The sequence below is a fragment of the Erpetoichthys calabaricus genome, chromosome 15 (assembly GCF_900747795.2).
Source record: "Erpetoichthys calabaricus chromosome 15, fErpCal1.3, whole genome shotgun sequence".
NCBI classification, from domain to species: domain Eukaryota; kingdom Metazoa; phylum Chordata; class Cladistia; order Polypteriformes; family Polypteridae; genus Erpetoichthys; species Erpetoichthys calabaricus.
The window spans coordinates 53,546,200-53,570,001 of NC_041408.2; the positions used below are offsets into that span (position 1 = coordinate 53,546,200).

Here is a 23,802-nt window from a genome sequence, read left to right on the forward strand (position 1 = left end):
AAATCAATGAAAGAATGATGCCTTGCTGTTATTTGCAAAGATGGTGAAAATAGAATAGGGATTAAGCTCTGGTGTGTTACAGAAATGGCATTTTGTCTCTGTTTATTATTTCTGGGAGCATTATGACTTGAGGTGTGTTTTTCCTTCTTCCTTCTTTTATATTGCAGGATGATATAGTATGCATTTTTTATGCATGCAGATCATCCTTAGCAAGTTTATTTTGCAGACTATAAAGTTCACTTTCTCACAGAGAAAGAATTTTCAACTCTGATGCTTCCATACGTTCATTTAGTGTTTTACAGGTCCATCATCCAGTAAGATCAGATAAGCTGGCTTGTTCAGTGTCCATTTATTTTGCTTTTGTGTGCAAGTTGCTATTAAGGCTTTAAATAAGCAAATAATTGTGAACTCTTGAAAGCAGTTTATTCTAAGAGTAGATGTATAATATTGCTAAGGACATAAAGGATATTGCACTGTGCATATCATTGCAGAGTATGTAACTAAAAGTGCATTATCTATAATCAGAAAAGATGTTTTATTTCCAAAGTTTGTTGTAAATTTAAAGTGAAAATATTTATGTTTAGATTAAATGCAATTAGTGATCTCAGTTCATTATGAGATTTGAGTTGGCTCTAGAGTTACGATCACTCACTCTAAACCAGAGGTGTTAGATTATGATTGTGACCCCAAATTATAATAAGTAGCACCCTGGGGACAGTTTGAGCCTGCTAAGGGCTATGACAAAAATATAAAGGGAAATGACTGATCAAAGAAAATGTTAAATGTATGCAGCTGGAATTAAATCTAGAATTGTTTTGTTTGAAAGGCAATTGTGCTATCAGAAGCTATGTGGCAGTTTTTCTCAGTAAATAAATCACACTTTCATTCACTTAAAACCCATGGTGCCATACTAAGGCTGAAGGTTAGGTAATAACACTGGCATATGGTCCAAACTACCTGTATGCTAATTTTTAAATATGTACCTTTAAAAGAATCTGAGCATGAAGAACATATAAACAAATGCACTGTGTGTTATACATAAAAATTGAAACTTTCATAAGCAAAAACCCACTTTACCTATGACTATTAAACCACTGTAGGCTTACCTGAGATACACATGTAAGTTTTCCTATTTGCGGTAGGGTGGTTAGGGGACATGATGCAATGCTGGTTCAGCTGCTGTGTGTGTTTTGTCAGCTTTCACTTGAATTTTTCTATGACTGCTCATTTTGATCATTTCAGACTCATTTTCTGATATTGTCATAAAATAGTGACAAATTGTGATCACTTGTCAATGTCACAGCAAAGGCCAAATTGCATTCTCTATTGCACAAACAAGATACTTTTATTTTGTCCTGATAGCACAGGTCTCCTCAGCCTCTTTTATAAGTAAACATATCTAATGAAAATAATTTATTTGAAATAGGAGTAAGCATGTGTGTTTGTGTATTTATTTATTTATACTGTATATAACATTTATGTATACGTATAGGCTACTATTGAATTTGTAAATTATTGACACTCTGATTTGCAAAGCTATACTTGTTACAGTCTGTCAGTGCTTGTGACCCAGTTATTCAAGTCAATAAACGTGTTCTGTGTTTGAATCTTGTTCCTTTTACACACCTACGTTTTGAATAGTATAAAGTGTATAAACTATGACAGACTAATTCTGCATATGTACCTGACTGTTCCTTCCACCTTTTAAAGACATGTATGTTTAGAGTGTATGGCAGCTCTAAATGGGCCTTGTGGTTAGAAGTGTATGCCCTGTACTGGACTTCTACCTCGTACAGGGTTGGTTCTAGCCTTGCACTGTGTTCTGTAGGATCTAAAGTCTAAAGGTTTTTTCCAAGTATTCAGCAATATGTTATACTTTTAAATGATGCTCCAAGCAATATAAAGGGAAAGATGCCTTTAAACAATATTGTTGGTGTTATGGTCATATTTTTTGTAAATTTAACTTTGTGTTGTGTGTATGTTTTGCAATTCTGATGTCCAAAATACCTCTTTTGTGAATTTAACAAAGCAACAATTGATTGCCTAATAGATGATACTTCTTTTAAAGGAACGGTTTTGTAATCTGTGGTACATAATATAGTACTTTACAATTTATCTGCATCATGACAGTAAAGCCCTAAAATATATTATGTCCTTTACATTGCAGATACTATTTGCAAAGTCCCTGTATTTATTTTATATATTGAAATTTGAAAATAGTTATGTCTGTGAAATTCATTCTACTGTTTCTTGCTTAGATAATTTTGTTTTTCTTATCAGAAGGGCTTTTTATAATGTATGTCTTTGTTAATGTGTCGGAACAGACATTGTTTTCTTTTCCTAATACAGTATTTAATTTAACCTTTGTACTTTTACACACGCATAATATTTATTTAGCTTTATGGCCACCCAGTGGTGTTAGTTGTTAGTGCTTCAGTGTCCTTAGATTGAATCCTATGCCTAGGTCATTGTGTATGTGGAGTTTCAACATTCTCACAGCTTCTGCACAGGAAGCTGTCTTTGAAAAGTCCAGTTTTCCTCCCATATCACCAAAGAGTTGCAGGTTAGGTCAATTGGTGATTGCTTGTTTACCCTGTTTTTTGTATGGGTATGATTGCATCCTTAAGTGGATTAGTGCCTTATTCAGCCCTCTTTTAACAGTGAATTTGATTAGGCCTGTCTAAGAATGTTTTATCTGAAAGTAATGTGCCTATTTGAATTGGTCATTGCTAATTCGCTTAAAATGTTTTGTTGTAATTTGGCCTTTGGCAGTGCCACCAACAGGGAAACACAATTGTGACAATGTGATTATTACTCTACATAGTTCATTAGATTACCATCACAGCCTAATTATATATTAAAATGGCCATTGTAATAAAGCTTTAATGCAAAAGAAAGTGTAATTTAGTGGCTAAAATTTCAAAAATAAACCTATCTAGCATAGTGTCACAAGAATGAATTGGAGACATCATAAAGGGTTGGGGCAGCCACCCGTATATTATGCTCGGCTGCAAAATTGCTCTTTTTATGTACACAATGTGTATAGTTCAGAGTCTAAAACAGAACTGCCTGTACTGAGGCAAGATGGCAGTTTTAAAGAGTTGGAAAGGAAATTACGTCAGTGTTGCAGGAACTGGGAGTGGCGTCCTCGTCTCTGGAAGTGACGTCATCCTTGGGGCCAGCAAGAGGTGGGATTTCCCGGGAAAGGTCTGCAAAGGACTGAGAGAGATAGTCAGTACACTCCGCCGCCCCCTGGCCTGGCGTAGAATTACAAGTATTTAGGCCCTTCAGCTGTTTCCCATGCGTACGTGTGTGACAATAGTTAAATAAAAATATATTTCCATTTTAATTGTATTTTAATGATGGCAAGACAAAATGGGTGAAAATCTTACATAGGCTGGACAATTCAAATGAAATTATAAAACATACAATACTCTTGGTTGTCTCTATTTCATTTACACATACTCTTAATTGTTGCAGTAGTTGTTGTATTAAATCATCTTGTCAATAACTGTTGTTTGATCACTACACAGAATTAGAGGTAATTGCTTTTTTGCATTAAAATGTTGCTTTTGAGCCTCTAATTTTTCACAGCTTCATTGCCCACTTGGTTATTTGCATTCAGTCTCATGGGTTGAGACATAAGTAGCTGACTTATTTGTTACTGATCAAATGAAGCCTGGCTCTGATCCAGATCTCTTTAGCTGTATTATCTGTATCTTATTTTGCTATCTTTTTTTATTGTTTGGAGGATCGCCAGTTACCATCTGTCTACAGTGTGAACTTGCTTTTTTCCACTTTACAGAGCTTTTCAGGCAGTAATGAGTAAAAGGCAGGAGCCAACCCTGGACAATATGCTAGTCCATTTCCAAGGTAAAATCAGTCCTATACTCGCACACAGCCAGTCCATTTATGATTGTAAATTAACCATTTATGTATGTCTTTGGACATTTGAGGAAGCCCAAGCAAAAATAAAACAAATGAAAATATGCAAATGCATTGCAGATTTTGAGTGGTCTAAAATTGATCTCAGATCCCAGTAGTAGTACTTACATTAGTCTAACTTTCTTTTCATGTAGGTAATATAGAAAATATTGGGCAGGATCAAGAGATTAGGTGTTAAATCTGTTTCCAACAAGCACCATCGTTTTAGTGTGTAGTATCATCTTCTGAATGAGAACGTAGAGGTTTACCTCTGGGTGCACTCTACACCAGGATGTTCTTATCCTCTGTCTGAATTAGTTCATCTTTAAAGGATTTTATTCCTTGGGATTATCCATGAATCTCAAAAACATCTAGCTAAATCTGGAAAATCTACAGTGGGCTGGCGCCCTGCCCGAGGTTTGTTCCTGCCTTGTGCCCCGTTGCTGACTGGGATTGGCTCCAGCAGACCCCCGTGACCCTGTGTTAGGATATAGCGGGTTAGAGAATGACTGACTGACTAAATCTGGAAAATGACCACCTCTGTCGACAAACTATAGTTCCTTTGTGCCAAATATCCATTTAAATAGCTGACCCCCTGAATTGTTAATTCAGTGACTTCAGTGTATTTAGCAGTAAGAAAGATCAAGGTGTTTAATAAGATGCAGAAATGTATAGATGTAGTAAGTATAATTGGTACCCTCAAGGTAGATGGTGTATATATTTTTTTATTTTTCAAAAGTCAGGAAATGAAAACTAAAATGGGTTGAAAATTTGGTACTTGCTAATCTTATACTCTGGAATTCCCTGGATAGCGTGGGTGGCTAGTTGGTCTATTTCTCCAGGACTGTGACTATGTCTGGCTTTTTATGACCTTTTGTTATTAACTCTCTGTTGTCCTCCTTAACAGTTTTTTTTTCTTTTTCCAGAAATGCTGTCCGTAGTTCAATGATAATGCTAATGGACAAATATTGTTATGTTCCATTTATGTTAACCAATTACAAACTACTTTGTTCTACTGAACATTTAAACCAGTTTGCATCTTTGTGTGTGCATTATGTAATCAGTATTTTGTAAAGTTTGTAATTTTATTTTATCAGTGAACATGTTATAGCTCTTTGAGCCTGCACTTAGTAAAAAGCCATGGACTTTATAATTTACTGATTGCTGTGGTAACCTCTTGGATTCAGCTCACTGAAATATATATATATATATTTTTTTTTTTTTTATTTCAGTAATGTGGTTTTAAGAAAAGATGTCAGTGAAATCAACAATGAAATGATTCCAAAAGTTGATGGTGCAATGAAACAAGGTAAGGAAAAGAAACTTTATAGTTGGTGTTGAATAGCATAAGCCATCACCACTGTATATGTATATTTCATCTTCAAATATGTGGGGAAATTATCACCTTTTATTTTGCATAATCTATTAGACCCTCCTATTATAACTTGAAACATATGATCTTTGTTTGCACTGTAAGGAGATATTTCTGTTTGTTTTCTATCATCTTATTAAATTTCCTAAAGCTGGGATTCATGAATTCTTGTCCTAGTGGACAGAATAAAGTGCTGTGAAGCATCATGTAAATTAAGCTTTTTATGTATATTTTTATTTATATTAGTTAGCATGCATTTACTTATTCATGTTCATCTGTTTATCATGTAGGGTGATAGAGTGGTGCAGTTGTTATTACAACTTGCTTCATGTTTCCAGCATCCTGTGTATCAACTCCTGCTCGTGGTCATCGTGTGTATGAAGTTTCATATTCTCCTGGTGTCTGTATGGGAGACACAGGGAAATTTTACAAAGATGTGCGTTTGAGTGGGCCCAGTGTCAGACGAACGTCCTATCTAGGGCCAGTTGCTGGTTTGTTTGTGCTTTATGTAAAATTTAAGTTGCACAGCTAGCTTGATTACTTTATTTACTATGGCATTCATCTATTTTTTTCGAGCTTATTAAAGCTGTGTTAAGTGTTTTTCAGATTTATCAATCTTTTTGTCACAAATACATCATTACTACTTATGGTTGCTTAGAGCATGGCAAGAGCAGTGATATAAGGTAAAAACAGGTATCAGTATAATAAATTCTAACATACACAAATTAAGATGCAGAAAACCAAAATAATACTGGAAGCCACAGTAAGCAAAAAGTTGAATAGAAGAAACAAGTATGCCTTTTTCAGTTAAGTCCCTAAATATTGTGTTGCTTTCCTTTGAAAAAAGGAAAGTACTTACACATTTTTTTGCAAATGATTAATATATGCAGTATTTTGTACCCTCTTTTTAAAAGAAATTCACATAATAAAATGGCATGGTTCCTGCCTTCATTAACAAGTTTGAAGTATATCGTTACATTTTGCACATTTTGTTCTTGTGAGTATATCAAAACAAAAAGTGATCATGTGTTCCCTTTGAGCACTCTAATAGTATAGAGTGATCCTTACTAGAAATATAAATTAACATAGTCACGATGTTTAAAATTTGCTTGAGCAAAATTTTGTTTGATTCACATTTTATTGTTATTAATACATATGCCCTAATAATAAGTTGGTCTGTGAGTAAAACGAAAACAAATATTCCACACAAAGTTATGTCTTTAGTTGTTTTCGTATATAATGCACAATGTAGCTATTACGATAACTATGTCTGTCCGTCCATCTGCAAGAAACATCTCCTCCCCCAAGGATACATTTTGTTGAAATGTGACATACTTTTTTTTCGGAAAATTTTTCAAGACAGTTCAATTTTCTTTGAGGCATTTTGAACAGATTACACTGTGCACAATTTAAAAATTTTAAAATCTCCCATTGAAAAGCATTGGCAAATTTGCAAACTCGTCTCTCTTAAAATAAAGAAACATTCTATGCAACTTTACCTAAAAATTAGTTTACTGTTTCGGTTTTACCTTGACAGCTGTTACACTTGTATATTTTATGTATTTTCCTCGTTTTCACCTGATGGCAAACAGTCTCCAGTACAAGTTAATGAAGCACCAGCAGACTGTGTTGCATGTAGGAAGTTGCTGTAGTCCTTCTCTGGCAAGTCCAGCGAGACACGTGTGTAAACAACTGCATCAGCAAACTGCTTCTTCTTTATGAAGTCTTCTCAGCTGTTAAATGAAAGCAAAAGAGAATGAGTACATCAGCACCTCTGCCCTACCAATACTTTAGGTTGTAACAGCTAAGTTAAATAGTCTTCCTAAATGTAAGAGTATAAAATGCAAGCAAGGAAAACATAAGGTTATCTAGATATGAATGGTTTACTCAGTACTATGTTATGTACAAGAGTAAGTAAACGTTTACACCGTATTAACCTTATACTAAACTAACATCACAGCAGCATTTTCTGCACATTATAATGATTCACTATTTCATTGTCAGAATAATTTAATAGGTTGAACAGATGTCATGGTGACAAAGACAGTCTTAATTTCAGGCTATGCATCAATATAAATAACTTAAGAATATCTGTAGTGAGAAGTCAAGCAAAATGACACCTTTTATTGGCTAACTAAAAAGATTACAATATGCAAGCTTTCAAGGCAACTCAGGCCCCTTCTTCAGGCAAGATGTAATCATTTTTAAGATGTAATCATTTTTAAGAATAATTAAGAATATCTAAATGTCCTGGTCTTCCCATCTAATTAAACATTGCTCTGCTGAAACAAATTCTCTTTTTGACAATACTCTCATTTCTATCATTTTTAAGCTTTAGTTTTACATATCTCTCAGTGCACACTTTTTGTTGCTATCACACGAAGGACAATGTTAGCCAATGAATGCGCTGCTATTGGACTGGACTCCTGAGCAATGAATAATCGTGGGTGTTGGTGGTCAGTGGGTCTATAATTCACATACTTGGGCTTATCTAAGTGCATGCCATTTTCATTTTAGAGACCATTTTCCAGGTGCTTATTATATCAGAAATAAAAAAAATTCCTTTAACCTCATACTTTTGAAAGGCGTCTCAAGCTGTAAAATTAACTTTGCACATTAGCTTCTGAAACACACTAGATGAAATTCTAAAGATAGTTGCTGTTACCACAGAAGTACTAGTTTGTCCTAAAGTAGATAAGTAGTATACAGAGAAGGAGAAATGCAAAACTTGTCTTTGTGTCAACAGAGTGGAAGTTAATTGTGTTTTTGATGTTGCCTTCCAGGTTGCCATGTCTCTATGCCTGAGCCAATTGGTGACAGATGAGTTTGTGTTTATAGTATACTCCGTGTAGAGTAGATATACTGAGCTTGTTGAATCTTGACTTTTATTTTCCATTGAAATATAAAATTGGAAGTATTTCAGCATTCTGTGTCATACTCCACATAAATTAGGACATATGCACTAACAAAGGATCTGATTTGACCAGGAAATTTCTTTCTTATCCAACATTACTACATCCAGCTTTCTGTTGCTGATTCACTGATAATGAGACCATTGGGAAAATTCCCACCGCCTGCTGCCACCACATTCTTAATTAGAACACAATGCTGCTATATTGTTTTTAAAATGTATTCTCACACAGTCACCCCTTCGTATGGGAGAATCAGAGCTGAAGGCATTTAAAAAACAGGCTGTAGTTCTGTTAACTAATTAGTCCTAGTATGCAAATACAGAATCATGTGTCTTATATTTAAATTTAGTGTGGCACATTTAATGTAAACTCTTTAACATTTTTGTTTGCCTATGCTTTGGTTCATTAATTTTTATTTATACACACAATTCTCATCCATTTGCAAAAATAATTAATGGTAAGACGATAATTTGGATTGATTTTTCTCATTGAATTTAAAGTTTAACTAAAATTGGGACAAGTAAAAAGGAGTCTAGAAACTGAGTGGATATGCTGTAAAGACTATCAAAGTTTATTTAAAAAAAAAAAACAAAACAAAATGAGGAGTAATCAAAGAAGGCCCGATGTTGGTATAAATTTGAATTTGGGATATATGTTTTGGGAAGCAGTCATCAACAGAATTCATTCTTGTGAACCTAAGCTATTCAGACATGACTGGTGTGATAGGTTGTAATGGGATAATTTATTTCTCATTAATTGTTAAGCTGGTGTCCAAACTATAAATTATTATTTGGCTGGCCAAACAGTGCACAGTTGTTTATTCTTTATTTTATGTGCTAAACTTACTCGTCTTATAAAACAGACAGCATATTTAAACAGTTCAAATTTTTTAAACATATGAAGTTCAGTACATTTTTCACAGTTACTGTACTTTAGATGATGGATGCACAATCAAGAACTCATGAAACATCTGCAGCTTTAATTTAGTAATCTTACAGATATTATTAAAATGTACAAGTTGTGACTGTTAGAGTGAATTTGAGCAAGTAATTACGGTGTGGTTCTTTGTGATATAGCAGGTCCGCAACTCAGAATGAATGGCTCGCGCAACGCGGGGAGTTGATTTGGTAATTGAGGTGAGACGCACCTGCACGTGAAGGTGCTATTGTTCTCAGTTGCTTCATCGGCTTTCTGTGGTGCATGATTGAGATGCTGCACCAACTGAGCCGTATAAGTATTGGCCAGCACAGGATATGGAAAAACAGAAAGAGAGTAACAAAAGCTTGCAGAGAAGGAGGATGAGCCAGCCTGCTAGAGAGATAGACGGCAGCATGGACAAGGGTCCCGCTGCGGAGTGAGGGATATGTGTTCTATGGACAGATCGTACCCATTGATGTGCTGAGGAGTGGGTGGAATTGAGGTGGGGTCCTCCCCAGGGTCCGAGGGACGACTGTGTGGGCGTGAAGGATGACGAGAGGACAGTCAACCCCAAACGTTCTGGCAAACACTGATGGAGGCAGCCAACACAGGGTTGGGATTGAGAGGACTGCGGCTGCTGAAGTCTCTTCAGCTGAACTGGGTGAGACTTGGAAGGAGTTGTAATTGGCTCGTTTGACCCAGTTACTGGTGGTTTTTATTCTCATTTTTAAACACAGGATTATTTATTTATTAACTTTGAGCACTGCACTTTGGGCATTGTTTTTGATCTATGTTTAATAAAAGCACATTTATACTTTGCACTATCCCGTTGCTTAGTGTGTTTTGACCCCACCTGCCAGCTCATCCAGTTGCATTATCGACGGTGGCAGGTTCAAGAGACTCCCAAAACTGGAAGAGGGAGCATGGAGCCGGACCCGCACCATCACATTCTTTTTGTTGTATTTACTGTTTTTCTTTTTTATCCTCTGCATTATTTAAAGGTGTTATGGTGTCTGTTTCTTTCCTTATAGGATCTTTTATAGTTACTTTTTTCAAATTAAAGTTTTCATGTTGCATTGCCACGAGCCAAGACAATACTAAGCTCTTGCATTTTGTCTGTTCTCTTGTATTGTTGTGACTCATTTTTGCACAAATGTACTGCATATTCAGAGCAGGAACCAAGCAGGTGAGGAAAGTTTAGTGGTGGCTCTTGGAACCTTCATGGGGAAAAATGTGAAATAAAACAAGAGCCAGGTGTATATATTCATGTTCTGCATTCCTTACTGCTTAAATACAAAAAATGAAAGAAAAAATGTAAAATTTTATCCAACACAATATATCTCTTTGCATTTATTCATAGCTCTGGATCAAGCCCTGGAATTTTTTAAAAATGAGACAGTTCCCAGTAACTGGAGGACTGAACTGAAAGGAGATAGCTCCAGCAGTGAAGAAGATGAAGAGGAAGGTGGTGAAGAAGATGTGGATGCAGATGCTAGTAGTGAAGAGGAGGAAGAGGTAATGTTTATTGGAGTCTTCAATAAACATACAATACTTGTAAAGAACAAGTATGACTTTTGCATTTTAATTGGTATTTGTGTAACAGAATGCTTTTCTTTTTTATTCTGAAAGATGCCACAACACTGTTGCTGGTAAAGCCATTTTGATACCATTCTCTATCTATGTTTAAGTTAGTACTAGGGTGTTGTACCGTGTTAGCCATTATGAATGTAGAGAAAAGCCAAGCAAAATGACACCTTTTATTGGCTAACTAAAAAGATTACAATATGCAAGCTTTCGAGGCAACTCAGGCCCCTTCTTCAGGCAAGATGTAATGTTGTAGAAAATTTGGATTAAGTGGTTTCTTATCATTGCAGATGTCCTAAAACAAAGTTGCTCTGCAAACCGAGTATTATAAGTGTGAATGGTTGGATTCCTTATCATGATGCCTTTCGGGATAAGATTTTCCTTTTTGCATTTAGTTAAGAAGAAGATGTCGCTGTCCATGTGTGCCAGTTTCTTCCACCGGGTCTTCAGATTACATCTTGCCTGAAGAAAGGGCCTGAGTTGCCTCGAAAGCTTGCATATTGTAATCTTTTTAGTTAGCCAATAAAAGGTGTCATTTTGCTTGGCTTTTCTCTATGTTTAAGTTGAACATTTGGGTACATTTTGGTTTTTACAATAATACAGTGATGCAAGAGCTTGATATGAAACAAGGAATCTGCAGTTGCTGTCATATGAAAATCAAATAACACTGCAGAACAGAACTGTCTCTCGTCTAGTTGAAAAGAATCCTTTTGGGTGATTTATGTTGAATTTTGCATTTCACACATGTACAATACGAAAGTATATAAACAAAGAGTAAGGGAAGAAGCGCACACACTGATAGAGCAATACAAAAAATTTTCTTCAAAAGTATCACATTCATCTTCATTTTGATGCATTTCCTGCATGCTCTTTGTTGGCCCTCAAGCTCCATTTGAAGATTAAAACTGGCCTGATCTACAAGGAAGGTTTAGGTCTAGAAAAAAATAGAATACAATATAAATAGAATAAAATATAAATATTTAGAATAAAACAGGTTTATTATTATTTTTTGCCCATTACTCATAAGTATCCAGCACCTTCAACTTTGAATATGTTAATGCTAAAACAGGAAAACTAATATATGATAGAATTGATATATTGACAGCAGTTTTTATAGTACCTGTGCTATTTATGTTAAAGATTCACAACTGCCTTTACTTAAATGATTTTAATCAAAGGATTTTAATCATGACTGCCTTCTTTGTGGAGGTGTATGTCTCCCCATTCTCTAAATACATGCTGTTAGATTCATTGACGGCTCTAAAATTCTCCAGTGTGAATAAAGTAATAATAATTCATTACATTTATATAGCGCTTTTCTCAGTACTCAAAGCGCTATCCACACATTAGTGTGTGCACACAATGCAAGGAAACTTTATTTTCTCCAGGGTTTGTTCTTGGTTTTGATTTGCTACTGCATGTGATGTCCTGTGTTGGAAAGAGTCAATTCACAAGATAGATGAAAAATTACTTCAATTTATACCCGAGTCAAAGTTATTATATGATTCTAAGTTATCATTTTATCTAAACTGAATGTAATAAATGTATATAATTTGCTTATATATATCTAAAATTATACATTCACATAACTGCCTTGAGTGTGACATATATATTTATCCTTAAATTTTTTTGAATCAGACCCCTGTGACCCTGTAGTTGGGATATAGTGGGTTGGGCAATGGATGGATAATTGTCTTGAACATTGTGCAAGCTGTCTGTACTCGGATGAATTTCTGTCCACAAACAAGTCTATTCTCCTGTGCATCTTCCTGGATTCTTTTCATATTTAATAGCTTTTTATTTTCTTGTTTTATTAATTAAATTGTTTTTTCTTTGGTCAACCATGTCCTTCATTATTAACATTAATAAAGAATTTGAGTGAAAATTCATGTTCATTTTACTAACATATTATTTTAATTAAAAAGTGTGAGCTATTTGACTTTCATTATGAGCGCTCTAAAGTAGATTATTATAATGAAAGACAGCACAATTTTTTTATTTGTTTATTTATTTATTCTGTGTAGATTGCCATGACAGGTACAGAATCTGCACTTTGTATTGGTAGTATATTAACATCAAGCTGCCAAAAGCTAGTAACTGCACGTTTCTGAAGCTTGCTTATTTTTTTTTCATAGGAGGAAGTGGAACCTTTCCCAGATGAGAGAGAGAACTTCTTACAACAGCTGTACAAGTTTATGGAAGACAGAGGTACTAAGGGTAGATGCTAACTGCTGAACTGCAAACCACTACTGCTGTCAGTTTCCTTACTTCTTCTCTGATACTGAAGTAACTAAAGCTTATCTTATGTGTATTAATTCAGGGGGTGAAAATAGTTATGTGAAATATTTGCACCTGAAAATTGATTTATGGCCATCAGTATTTGTTCAGCTGTTCATAGAACAAGTGAAGAAATATTCAGTTGCTGTAGATGTTTGTGTGCATTGAGCTTTGTTATACAGGGTGAGCCAAAATGAAGTACCACATTTCTCTAGGTCATTGAGCGAAGTAGAGGCAGCCAAGTGAGTTGGAGTGGGTGGTCCTTCGATAGGCAATCCTTTATAGTTTTCAGTCTGCAACAAGCCTTGGTCCAGTGAGCACCGTGCTTTCACTGTCGATTCTTCAAGAACAACAAATCCATCATCACTACGCAACACGCCTTCATGAACTTCAGCATTCCTACTAATAGTGATGTCCCAAATCGGGAAAAAAAATCTTCAGTAGGTGGCTAAATTTAGACAGATGGGTACAACATTGAACAAAAAATCTCCAGACCGTCCTTGGACTGTAAAAAAAGCTTGAAATAATCCAAGCTGTAAGGGCATCAATTTTGCAGTCTCCTAGACGTTCAGCGTGCAAACATGCCTTAGGCATTTCCAATGTGTCTTTGAGGAGGATTTTGCATGAGGACCTTAATTTACATCCATACAAAATGATGGTAGTGCAGAAATTGACTGGGAGAGCCATAGAGAGTTGTGTGTGAACATTCTGCAAACCGTTCATCAAGATGCCATAGTCATGTGCAGCAACGAGGTACATTTTCATTTGAATGGTTGTGTACATTAGTAAAACTTTCGCTATTGGGCTGAAACCAACCCTCGTGAACTTCATCAGAGATCCCTGCACAGTGAGTGTGTTACAGTTTGGTGCACTGTTGCAGAATTTTTGAGGAAGGGGAGCAATGGTCACAGTCACTTCAGAACGTTACATTGAAATTCCAGAGAACATTTTGTGGGCCCAACTGGAAGAAATGGATGTGGTGGATGCCTGGTTTCAACAGGATGGAGCAACAGCTCATACGACATGGAGATCTATGGAAGATTTGCAGGAGATGTTTCGGGGAAAGCTGATCTCCCTGTGCGGCGATGTCGGGTGGCCTTCAAGTTCACCTGATCTCGCTCTATGCAATTTCTTCTTGTGGGGCTATCTCAAGTCGAAGGTATACACACACCAACCTCAAAACTTCGAAGCTCTCAAGAACGTTATTTCCCTTGAAATGGCCGAACAAGTCATGCAAGCGTTCAGAAACCATCTCGAAGTGTGTGTCGTGTGAAAGATAGCCCGGCTATAGACAGACACTGAGGCTCACAATGTCCCAAAACACGCACTCTTTAATTGTAATACTGTACACACACAATACTGTGCATAACCACAAGGCTCAGTCCTTTGCACTTCTCTTCAGCCGCCTCCACTCCTCCCCCGCAAGCTCCATCTTCTCCCTCCAGACTCCGGCTCTCCGAATGGAGTGAGGCAGCCCCTTTTATCCCACCCCGGATGTGCTCCATGTGTTCTGTGATGGTTTTCCAGCAGTACGTCCTGGTGTAGCGGAAATGCTGCCCTTGCACCCGGAAGCACTCCGGGGATACACAGTTCCTGGTTCGGCAACACTTCCAGGTGTGGCGGAAATGCTGTCCTCCAGGGCTCAGGAACCATCCAGGTGGCCACAGACCCCCACAGGGTTGAGCTTTCCAGCTCTGTATCCATGGCCCCTGATGGAATCCAGGGGGGATGCCCTCTTGCGTCCAGAGGAGATATTGCCCCTCTCCCTATCCTTCCCTGCTCCAGGTGTCCCGGTGGGGCAAGGTCCCTGGTCGTCTGCCACAGCCACTAATGATGGCCACCATGTTGAAAACAACATTTTTAACCCCTTAACCGCCCTCTGCCGGATATATCCGGCATCGTTGTTTTATTGCTAACGCCATACTGCCGGAATTATCTGGCACATTTGCCTGTGGTTATATGAATGCCTGGCAAGTAGTATAACTGACGGTTTGGCGTGGGTATTATTACTACATTGTATTTCGACAAGTCTGTGGTTGTTTTGGCCGGTCATGTGACCTGATTCGCATGTGACAACTGTGAATATGGCGAAACGTAAACTGACTTCAAGTGAGGCTTTGCAGGCGATTTTGGACAATTCTGATCATGATTGTAGCAGTTCTGAAGAAGATTTTAGCAACAATGATGAGCAGCAACGTGCGCTGCATGATACTGTGAATGAAGACGCATCGGACCTCAACTGGACTGCTGCCCGAGGTGAACTACCTTTTCTGTATCCGTTTGAGGCAACGTGTGGCTTTACTGTTGATGTAAACAATTACACTGCTGAGCAGTTTTATGAGCTGTTTGTGTCACCTGATTTGATCAGACATTTTGTTCATCAGACAAATCTGTATGCAGCACAGTTTATTGAGAAAAATCCCAATTTACCTCCACATTCTCGTGTTCGTGCTTGGGTTGACACTGATGAAAACGAAATGAAAAAATTCATTGGGATTTTGATGTTGATGGGAATAATCAGAAAACCAGATATTGAGATGTACTGGTCTACAGATCCTATGTATGAACACCTATTTTTGCAGCTATCATGACACGTAACCGATTCTCTTTGCTGCTGAAATTCTTTCATTTGAATGACAACAGAAATGAGCCAGATAAGAAAGATCCAAACCGCGACCGCTTGTTCAAGCTACGTCCTTTGATTGGTCATTTATTTGAAGCATTTCAGTTGCCCTACATGCCAGGACCGTCAGTTGCAGTTGATGAAAGTTTATTGTTGTGGAAGGGCCGCTTACAGTTTCGACAGTATCTACCATTGAAAAGGGCACGGTTTGGAATCAAGATGTTTTGCTTAGCTGAGAATTCAGGTTACATTTATAGATTTCGTGTATACACTGGCAAAGAGAATCCTATTAGTAGTATTTCAGCAGTGTTGCCAGATGAATGTAAGGACTTTGGACTTTCAGAAAAAATTGTTGTGTACTTTGCCCTAACACTATTGGACAATGGGTACACCATTTGGATGGATAACTGGTACTCCAGTTGTAGGCTGTTCCATTACCTTCATCACCGTAAAACTACAGCATGTGGCACAATTCGTTCTAACAGGGTCCCTCCAGAAGTTCGCAATTCAGCACCAGCACCGGGTCAGCACATTGCATACCGCAGTGGCCCATTGCTGTGCCTGAAATTTCGAGACAAAAAAGATGTTCACATGCTAACAACTCAGCACAATGAGTCTGTGCAGGAGGCTCCCCGCAGAAGAGGACGCCCATCACCTACTGATGTCCGTTACAAGCCTCAATGCATCATTGAATATAACAGCAACATGGGTGCTGTTGACAAGCAGGACCAAATATTGGAACCCTATTCGGCTGCAAGAAAAACTATGAAGTGGTATAAAAAGTTATCAGTTCATCTGCTCCAAATGTTAATGCTGAATGCTCACATTTTGTACCAGAAAAATGGAGGCACAAAAACATTTCTGCAGTTTGAACATGACGTCATTGCAGCCTTCATTTTCTCTGGTGAGGAACAACATGCAGATAGAGTAGAGGCAGTGGTGAGGCTCACAGAACGTCACTTTCCGGACAAACTCGAACCAACACCAACTTGGACCAAGCCACAGGCACGCTGTCGTGTCTGTTCAAAGAAGGGTCAGCGTAGAGACGTCAAGACCTTCTGCTCAAAGTGTCCCAGCAATCCAGGACTTTGTGCAGTTCCCTGCTTTGGCCTGTGGCACAGCAAACTCAAATACTGGGAATGAAACTATGATTGACTGAACTACTTTTGACTTTTGAATTACTTTTGACTGTTCCGTTTTGTAGTAGACAATAAATCCAGAAGCCTGAGAAAAGGTACATTTTGTGTTTTATTATGTATTTGCCCATTTCTAGAACTTGCACAATATTTAGTGGTCAATACTGCTTGAATAAATGTAAAAAATGTAAAAAAGTAAAAAAACGAAAATTGTTCAGATTTCGCCTGGCGTGGGGAATATTTAGGGAGTTGGCGGTTAAAGGGTTAAAACACAGTGAAAAAAATCTATTTTGTATACCCTTTCTTGTGTCGTAATGAAATTTATTTTATCTTGTAACATTTTTGTAGAATAAATGTTTGAAATGTGGTACTTCTTTTTGGTTCACCCTGTACTATCCTTCACCACCAATGACCTGTGTGAGTATTTCTGGACTTTCTGTTAGGGTAAAAAAGGTTGTCCATTCTCCTTTGGCCTTTCTCATTAAAAAAATCTTCGCTCACAGACATTCTACTCACTGAATAATGCGTATTTTAGTATCTTTCTCTGTAAACTCTGGAGAATGAATTGTGTTTCTGAGATTCTGAAACCACCATGCCTGGCAGCAGTTATACCACGGTCAGCATTGTTGCATAATTAAAATGTTTGGCCAAACAGCAAATAAACCTCTTAACCGTGTATGCATATATAATATTTTAATATATTGTAAATTATATACACACAGTGCCATGAAAAAAGAATTTGCTGATTTATAGTTGGCTTATGTAGCAAAGCAGTCATTCAAAACATAAAACCAAGTTCATATTAGAATGGCTGAAAAGAAGGAAAATTAAATTCTAGTCAAAGTCTAGACCTAAATCCAATAGAGGCGCTGTACCAGTAATTAATATGTGCAGTTAATGCTTGAAAACCAAACAAAGTTTCTGAATTAAATTAGTTTTGCAAAGAGTTAGCTAAATTTCCTCTACAATGATTTAGAAGACTGATACTTGATTATAGGAAGAGTTTGTTTCCTATCATTTCAATTGAAGGTGCTGCATCCAGTTAATAAGTACAACATTCAGTTACTTTTTCCTTAAAGGATGAGGTGGTTTTGAGTACAGTTTATCCTTGAAAAATGACATTTAAAAAGTGTCTATTATGTAATGTTTAATTTTCGTGGAAGATGTGAGAACATTCATTATCAAAGTTTTCAGATGTAGAGGAAATTGGCACCTTTTAAATATTTATAAAGACACACAGATACAGCATGCAGGCAAGGTCAAGAGGTTTAGTTGCTGTTCATCCAAACATTATATTTTGCAAGATTGTTGATCTAAACAACTTTGTCCCATGGTGTGATTGGTGCTACACATTATGGTTCCCACATTTCAAAAAGAGGTACCCTAGTCTCTGGAGTACGTGGAAAGTGGGGGAGATAAACCTGCAACATTCAGTGAACAGCAGTCTTGAGGGCTGAAAGAAGAATACCAGACTCATTCAAGTCAAGAGAATGCCCACAAATACTCAGACATCTCTTCATGAGTAGTGAGTAGAAGGAATCTAAGTGAATAGCATGTTGGACCTTGAACAAGAGGAATTACTTAAAGGCCAGATTGAGTTCCTGGTGAGGTCTTCAAACAGAACAATTGAAGAGTGAGCAAATGTTACCTGGTTTATAATTCTGCAGTCACAGGCTAATGACAGAGACTGAATTTGATGTAAAACATGACAGTACTGTCTAATAGTACTGTAATAATATAAGGAATGTTTTCTTGGCAAACATTTGGCCTCTTGATACCAGTTGAGCACCTTTCAATGACATAGTATTCATATTCATTGTTGCTGACTATGTATGCACTCCCTTATGGATACATTTTACCCTCTTTCAACTAGATACTTCCAGTATGATTATTGCTTTATGACATAGTGTATTATGTTCTCAAGTTGGTTCTGTAAACATGACAGTAAACTCCAATGGACTGCACAGTACCCATAGCTCAATCTAGTAGTGCAGCTTTGGATGAAGTAGAATGGGAGATTGGTGGGAACTGTATGTTTATATTGAGTCAAGTCAGGATGGGGAGCATGCACTGGTACAATAAATTGCAAAATTTGAATTATATTCCTAATGGCATTAGTGCTGGAATAAGCTTCCAAACACCATACAAATGATACACAATCTACATTATTATCAATAACCAAAAAAAAGTTGTTTTTTTTTTGTTTTGTTTTTTTTAACTACAATAGTAGATTTTTTTTTCAGGTTTTATTGTTTTCAAATATACTGAAGGCATATGTACTAAATATAAGTAAAGGCCTAGCATTCCTCTTTCAGAGTGTATACCTCTGGTGAAGAAATTATATTGTGAGAATAAATTACAGCACAATACATTTGTAAACTTCAATTATGTTTTTACCAAAAATGCACTTTGAGTGTTAACTTACTGTAATAAGTGTTACATTTCTAAAAACCACAAAGGCAATACAGAATGCAGACCCAGATTACTAGGAAGAACAAAAAAATGTTTCACTGTTCTGAATTAAAAAAAAAAAAATATATATATATATATATATATATATATTCTTTCACACCAGTATTGTTTTCAAATAAATCAGTATCATGAATATGCCTTATTGAAATGTACAAGTTCCTTATTTGTAAGTTTAGGATAGGTCTTGCTATTTCAGAAAATATATATGTGATGAAGGAATTGTACATTGTTCCCAAATTACACATAGTTGTAAAACGCAAAAATGTCTTTATGAAATAAATTCATTTTCAAAAATATAATCTCATCATGATCATAATTTGTGATTTCCTTTGTAGTGATATCAATTCAGGAATACTTGAAATGATAAAAATAATACCACGTATGGCAGACTTCATCAAGAGTTTAAAAAGGAAAAAAGTTTTATATAAACAGTTCTGCAAAACCCAGTTTCACCCTCCCAGTTACAAAAACAGTTTAAAAAAATCTAAAATAAAAATACAATTTTATGAACTGAGTGTTGATTTATACCACTGTTTCAATATGCTGCGATCAGCAGGTGGTGCAAAGGCAAACAATACCTTGTTTGAAAGGTCAGAGCCTGGAGAATTTATGGATCTGATCAGAGACAAAAGGCTGTCATTTTGATTTTCAAGTAGGTGATCCATTAGGTGACAGGCAAAGACCTTAAAACATTCACATTCACAATGCCTTTTTTCTCAATCAACACAACATAGGAAGTCAAACTTGATAGCATTGGAGAGCTGAAAACCCCCTCTTTATGAAATGAATAAATGCCTACCTGTCAAATTGACCCTGTTGGTTGATGATGAGGGGTGGGAGTGCACAACTGCAATGTTCAAGCGCAGCCATTTTGAATACTGATAGAAAAACAGTGGAGAGGTGTACAGACAAAAACAATAGGCCATTTTAATGGCAGCCATTCAAATTTCAAGAATACCACTTTATAAAACAAGTCTGCTTTTTATTGATAGCAGTGTGTGCTAACAGCTATGAATAAAGGAGTAGAGTTGAAAGGGTTAAAGGGGAAAAAGGTATGAGATGATTTTGGCCACTGTATTTACAAGGTTGCCTTTTGAGCAGTTAGTTGGTGTTCTCATATTGTCTGTTTAGCTAGTGTTATCTTTAATTAACTTTAATTAATAATTTTTTAAGTGAGAATTTAAGTGACACTGCTACAACAAACGTTTTTGTTACAGGAACTCCAATCAACAAGCGCCCAGTGCTAGGTTACAGAAACCTGAATTTGTTCAAGTTATATCGATTAGTGCACAATCTGGGGGGCTTTGATAATGTAGGTACTATTTATTTATGTATGTATATATGTATGTATTTATTTGTTTAATCCTTCAAGAAACTGACACAATTTGTCATTGATTGCAAAGGATTTTTTGTTTATTTTTTTTCCTTTTAAGTTGTAATCCCTTCTTTTTTTCTGCAGATGCCTAAATATTCTATGACAGATTAGGAAAATTGGTTTCTTCTGTTCTTTATTGCTATCTTTTTTCTGTACATTGTCAGGCATCATCCAACTTTACTTCTTTAAGGAGGATCATGTAACTGATCAGTTTTATAGTGGTTTTAAATGCAAAAGATGGGTTTTGAGAGATTAGTTTAGGGGTCAACCTTGAAGTAATGAAAGTGTTTCCAGCACTCAGAAATATTTCATACTATATGACTCCTGAATATTTAACATTTTTAATTAAACCTGGGTAAATTAAAAGATGCTCGATTGTACATAGTTTGCTTCAACCCTTGCTTTAACTAGCAACTGTTGCCCTTGGGTTTCGTAGACCTAAACCAAAATAAAGAATTGAGACATTTTCCATGAAAGAATACTATACTGAAAGCAAAGAAGAAATTGCAATGGTAGCAGTAAAAATAGACTTTGTAAAATTTAAAGTTTGAACATTTTGAAAACTTAAACACTTGTGGTGGTAACAGTTAGTAGCAACAACACAGAACCAGCAAAACCATTATATTTCATGATAGAAAAATTAACAACTGTTGCAGTAATCTACAGAGTTAATCAGCATTCTGGTTATAAATGCAAAAGCCTCACTATTAGACAAAAACTTTAAGTTGGCCCAAAAACAGGCCAGATAACAATTTGTTTTAAGATGTCCAGAACAGCTCCACGACCTTGAGCAGGAAAAGCTGTTGAAGTTGAGATGTTCAGAACGTCTAGTAGATTTCTGGAATAAAGTGATAGGGACAGATGAGTGGACTGTATATATGATCTAAAGTAAGGCTGGCAATACCCTTTTCTGTTATTGTGACCTATTTTAATAGAAATTCAATCCTTTCATTGTGTTGATAGGCTGTTTTTCTTTTTTTTTTGCAAGATGTTCATTATAGTTTTAAGATACAGCAAGTCTTTAAAATTTCTTCCTAAACTTGTATCAAATAATGTGTTGTCTACTAAGGTGAACTGTTTTTCTGGAAATGGTAGACACGTGCCTCTTTACAGTTAAACATAGCTATCAAAATTTCACTTATATAATTTTAGAAAGAGAAAACTGTTCTGTCCTATTTATTTATTTATATCTAACAATGTGAGTGAATTATAGCCCTAGCCAGCGCCATGTGATGTCCAAAAGCATATCAAGACGACAAATCTACCCCATTCAGACCTGGTTCAAGCTGACAAATAAATTAACTTATCAGTGATTCAGAGTCAGTGTTGAAACTCTTTTAAGCTGCTCAAGCTCCTGTTGAGCAACTTGCAGAAGATTTAAACATTCAGTATTATTACTTAAATGTATTATTACTTAAATTTTTATGCAAGCACTTAGGGCTTTACAAGAAATGGTACTGTGAGCACGTGTGTGTAATTTACCTATATCTTTTGTGCATCACTGCCTCTGAAAAAGTATTGTAGGGCCTACATTTTGTTGTGCTTGCTGTTTACTTTTACTGCTAGGTACAGTGCAGTTCTGGCCAGATAAATGGCAGAATCAGGTTAGCTGTTCTGTGACCACTGTTTGTAAAGTTTAAAATTAATGTTCACATCAGGAGGAATGTTATTAAATGTTTCTTGTTCTGTGCCCTTTGTATAAAGTTTTTGTGATCCCCAAGCTTTTTTGAATTTCTAGATATCTTTTTTTTTTTTTTTTTTTTTTTTTATGAGATTGGTTTGTTAGTCTGGAAACAAGCATCTTTTTTTTTACAACATCAGTCTTTTTGACACAAAAAGACAAATACAACTGCATCAGTGACAGACTTATTTAACAGACTAGCGACTGGGAGCCTGATCGAATCGGGCTACAAATTCAACGTTTGTGAAATCAATACTTTCTCTGCAAAGAATTATTTGTTTTTTTAAGTCCCTGAAATGATTTTGTTCTAATGTATAGATTTGAGCAAATTTTGGTGTTTCACCCTCTCCGGGGTGCAAGGGTCCAGATTGATGGTATATTTGGCCATGTATTATGTAACAATATGGACCATGGCCTAGAGGCAGGGATATTTGTGCGCCCATGGATGCACAGGCTAATGTACTGTTGTACTTTCTGATATTTTCCAAGAAGTGCTTGGAGTTTGGGTCTAAATATGTCAACAGGTTCTTAAATCTGTCAGAGTATCTGTAAGGGTTAATTCGAACTCAACCTTAATGGCAGCAATTGTATTCTCCACCTTGCTTGTTCTCACAGGTGAAGTTGAATGAGTTGCAATGTTTGCACAGGTTGTCAAATGCGCCAGAGTGGTGCTCCGGAACTTCGTCCTCAATAATATCTGTGTGATTGCACATGGCAATGCCGTGCCGCTGAGCATTTTCACGCCGCAAGGCACGGGCTGCTCGATGTCTTTCAACCTGTGCTGCATTTGCAGCTGCTCGAGCTTCTTCAGTCGTTTGTGCATGGCTGGTACGATTTCTTTCAGCGTTAGTAGCATTCTGTAGCGTACGTTCTTCATCTGTCCTTTGTGTCCAATTTGCATGATTTGTTAAAGTGCTTATGTTTTTGTGTTTGTTTATTCATATATATTATTGTTTGTGCTGTTCTAGTTTTTGTAAATAAACTGTCACTGTGTGCCTTATGTTTAGCCCTGGTTAATAACCTACACAGTACTGATTGGAAAAATGTTTCAGTTTAAGATTATACATATGGATAGATTCACTGGAATGGCACTGTATAAAATAAAGTTTATTAATGATAGTCTGTCTGTGTTTGTCTGCAGAAAGAAGGGAAAACACAAACCCCCATGTCCTTGGGATTATGTTGCTTTCAAAAATCAAACATTGTATAGACATATATGAAATTAAAATATTACTCCTACATAAATAAAAATGTCTTAATTTGATGCAAGTAACAAAATGTTAAAATCTCTTTATTTCTTCACTTTGCTGCAGATTGACAGTGGCTCGGTATGGAAACAAGTTTATCAGGATCTGGGAATCCCTGTGCTCAATTCAGCAGCTGGATACAATGTCAAATGTGCTTACAGAAAGTGAGTGATTGGACTACATTTGTTGTGTGCTTCTAGAAGAGGGATTCCAGTTAACCTTTTGTGATACTGGCCAGTCTCATTGATTATCTTTGTGCTTGATTAGTAAAGTGAAAATGT

The 23,802-nt window shown here is 36.4% G+C and overlaps 1 protein-coding gene across 2 annotated transcripts in view; it reads left to right on the plus strand.

Moving 5' to 3' along the window:
* Positions 1-23,802, plus strand: part of arid4b (AT-rich interaction domain 4B) — a 178,053-nt gene that overhangs the window by 107,952 nt on the left and 46,299 nt on the right. For both annotated transcript variants that reach the window (XM_028820862.2, XM_051919364.1), the window contains exons 10-14: positions 5,157-5,233; positions 10,487-10,641; positions 12,846-12,918; positions 20,436-20,530; positions 23,588-23,685. In XM_028820862.2, the coding sequence (XP_028676695.1) occupies positions 5,157-5,233; positions 10,487-10,641; positions 12,846-12,918; positions 20,436-20,530; positions 23,588-23,685 (498 nt within the window). The remainder of the gene's footprint in view (positions 1-5,156; positions 5,234-10,486; positions 10,642-12,845; positions 12,919-20,435; positions 20,531-23,587; positions 23,686-23,802) is intronic.